Here is a 3,526-nt window from a genome sequence, read left to right as displayed (position 1 = left end):
ATTGATTGTAGGAGGTATACTAACTAATAGTAAGGTACTCTTCATGAGTTTTATAGTGCTGCACACCAAATTTCTCAGCTGGATCCTAAATTTTAACAACCATATGTTATTCCATTTGACAAAATAAATTATGATGCCATTTTTCAGGTCCTTGGCACATCCATCCATTTGCTACAGGAGCTTTTCTCTTGCTGAGATAAAAGCTGTGGTTCGAGAGTCCATGTGTATATGTGGTCTGGGCACTGGCAGTTTGTACACTCAGTGTAATGTGAAAGAATGACTCCTGGGGAAGCCAAAGTCCAATCGCAGCTTCCTTCCAGCCTCACTTCTCTGCATCAAAACCCAAGTCCCGTACTCTGCCATTCACTAGACGCCCTCTCTGAAGCTGACACTCCAGAAGAAAATCCCCTCTAGATTTCCAGTTTGTCCCTCTCAGGAGTTCATGACACCGAAGTTTCTTCTAGTTAGTGGCAGGAAGAAAAGTTCTTTCTTTTCTTTTCTTTTTTTTTTTTTTTCAGTTATGATGTCATCTCCCTAAGCTGACGCTGTCTTCACTGCCTCCTGTGACATGATCACCTTGTCAACAGGGGAGATGAAGTCTCAGTATATCAACAGCTCACCCTGGGATACGGGGTTTGTATGCATGGCATAGCTGTCCCTCTGGCCACCGACTCTACATGCCATAGCTCATAGCTGACTTCGAAGGAGCATTCGAATTGTAAGGTGAGTTTCTGAATCTCATTTCCCCAGTGTTAGACAGTAGCCCATTCCGCAGTGGAGCTAGGTGAGTGCTGCTCTTGGATGTGGTCTCATTGTTTCAGGGAAAGGAACCTGCACAGGAAGATTTCACACAGGAGAGGATCTCACCTGAGGCTGAGCTCACCACAGGTGCAGGGAGACAGCTTGTCAGATGATCCCGGAACCCTGGACTTTCTTTCTTGAATCTATTTGCCAAGGTGGTCTATGTAGATTCCTAAGGAGCCACAGGGAACGGGGGTGTCTCACTGACTAACATGGTTTATAACTGTGTTTCAGAGTTAAGCTTCTCCTCTTTTCTACTTGAATACCCTTGTAAGTTAATAAATGACATGATAGGAAATCTTGTAGATTTAAGTGACTGATGAGAGCAGTTCTCACAGATCCTAAGAGGCTGACTGGCTTCAGCTTACTGACTTTTCTGACCACAAACATTATTTACCTCTGTCTTTTAATCACAAGTGTTCAGTGGCCTGATAGCCTCTCTGTCATTCTTTCACACATAACAAAAAGGAAACACTGAGTTTTATACCTGTGTGCATAAAAATAAAAAAAAATTAGACTCCAAAAGATTCACATTAAAATGTTCCAGTGAGATTTCTCTCACAGCCTTGGATATATTGTAAATTATTCAGGGTCTGTGTTTATATCTTTCCTACTTTGCTTTCTGAATGACACTGCATCTGAAGTGTTTCAAAATTGGTCGAGACAAATTTTGCAGATGCTTTTTTCCCATCTGATATATATATATATGTAATATATATTTATGTCATATATATATATATATGACATAAATATAATATTAACTATGTGAAGCATAACAATAATTATTTCATTTCCAATATTTTTAAAATGTTAGTATAGCTATGGCTTCTTCCTAGGATGAAAAATGACAAATTATGTTATATATACCATCCTAATATCCATCAAGTTGTGCAATCACTAAATGAACCTTCACTAAAGAAATAAATTTACTTTCCTATATTTTTCATTCAAGCGTTTTGATATTTCCTTCATGAAATATTTGAAATTATCCTGCCAAAAAATTCAGATATCCGGAACATTCTTAAAAGCAGAGCAAACACCAAGAAATAATCCACAAATGAAAAAAAAAGTTTTAAAATTGAGATAACATCTATTTACCAATGGGGTGATGAAACAATCTTCTTTCTTGTTTTCTGATAGTTGTTATTTTCTTTGTTGCCAACAGTCTGAGTTCTGGCAAGTCTGTGTTGTTTTTCTGTGGTGGCTCTAGAAAATCTGAGGATGTTTTCACTCATTAATCTCTCCATTTGAAACTATGGACAAGACCATTGTAAAGATGACATAGATATTAATTGTAAAGCATGGTGGAAACCTCAGACACTGAGTAAAAGCAATATAAAGACTATGATTCAGTGCAACGCTGTGACAAATATCATTCTACAATTGCAGAAAGCAGAAACACTATGAAAGTTATTAAAAGTATACTTTTCATCATTACTAATTACTGGGAAGTAGTGGTTATGGCCGGACATAATATTTTACATGCCTTGAAGAAAATCTTCCTTCCTGTGTATCAAGACTCCTATGCATGTGATATTCAGTGACATTCCAGAAGATGACAGAATGGTCTCCAAAAACCCAATGATGGGGCTGATCTTCCTGTCACAGACTGCACTGGGAGTCCTGGGGAACTGCGCCTGCCTGGGCTACTTTATTCTCACTACTATCATGGGGAGAAGGGCGAAGCCCACAGATCTGATTGTCAAGCACCTCACCTTGGCCAACTTTGTGGTTCTTCTCTTCAAAGGAATCCCACAGACAATGGCTTCTTTTGGTCTGATTTATTTTCTAGATGAGGTTTCATGTATACTTGTCTTTTATTTTTATAGAGTGGCCAGAGGAGTATCTCTCGGTTCCACATCTGTCTTGAGTATCTTTCAGGCCATCATGATTAGTCCCCACAATTCCAAGTGGGTACGGTTCAAGGTGAGAGACCCCAAGTTCATTGGCTCTTCCTTGGGCCTGTGCTGGGCCCTGCAACTGTTTCTAAATGCATTGGTTCCCATGACTGTGACAGACATCTGGGGGACAAGAAATATGACTGTGCTCAGAGATTTGGTATATTGTGCTCTCGTAGACCCCGATAATATGCACCAACCAGTATATATGTTCCTGCTGGTCTTCATTGATGTCATGTGTGTGGGACTCGTGTTGTGGGCCAGTGGCTCCGTGGTGATTATACTATGGAAGCATAAACAGAGAGTCCAACACCTTCACACATCACTGTCTCCTTGGTCACTGCCAGAGTTCAGAGCCACCAAGAGCATCCTTGCCCTAGTTATCATCTTCCTGCTGTTATACACGGCCTCTTCCATTTTGACTGCATGTTTTCATTTCTTTGATGTCACCTCTGTCTGGATGCTTAATGCCAAAGTAGCAATGTCTGCATGTTACCCAGCCTTCTACCCCTTTCTGCTCCTCAGCCACTACAGCACTGCTTCTCAGCTCTGCTGCACTTGTGCATATCAGACTGCACTGGGACCGCATATAGTCAGATAGAACTGAAAGGAAAATCATCTGTACTCTCTGTATCTTTCTTTTTTGTTCTATCATGCTATAATGTTCTCCAAATGAATTCTTCACATTAGCCACCAACTGTAGACAGAATAGACCACAAATATCATATTAATATATTTGTCAAGGAAAGCAATTCTGAAAGCAGGGTGTAAATGCACACACATAATTGCTGTCAATAGTTTCAGAAATGGATGACTTTTCAATAGCA

At 40.0% G+C, this 3,526-nt stretch overlaps 1 protein-coding gene across 1 annotated transcript; it reads left to right on the top strand.

Moving 5' to 3' along the window:
- Positions 1-2,364: 2,364 nt before the first annotated feature.
- Positions 2,365-3,300, top strand: LOC123454606 (vomeronasal type-1 receptor 4-like). Its single transcript, XM_045133308.1, has one exon. The coding sequence runs from the start codon at positions 2,365-2,367 to the stop codon at positions 3,298-3,300; it is 936 nt and encodes a 311-aa protein (XP_044989243.1).
- Positions 3,301-3,526: the final 226 nt, after the last annotated feature.

This window comes from Jaculus jaculus, chromosome 14 (assembly GCF_020740685.1).
Source record: "Jaculus jaculus isolate mJacJac1 chromosome 14, mJacJac1.mat.Y.cur, whole genome shotgun sequence".
Lineage (NCBI taxonomy): Eukaryota > Metazoa > Chordata > Mammalia > Rodentia > Dipodidae > Jaculus > Jaculus jaculus.
Note: the sequence above shows the minus strand (reverse complement) of the source record. Positions and strands in the feature narration are given on the sequence as shown.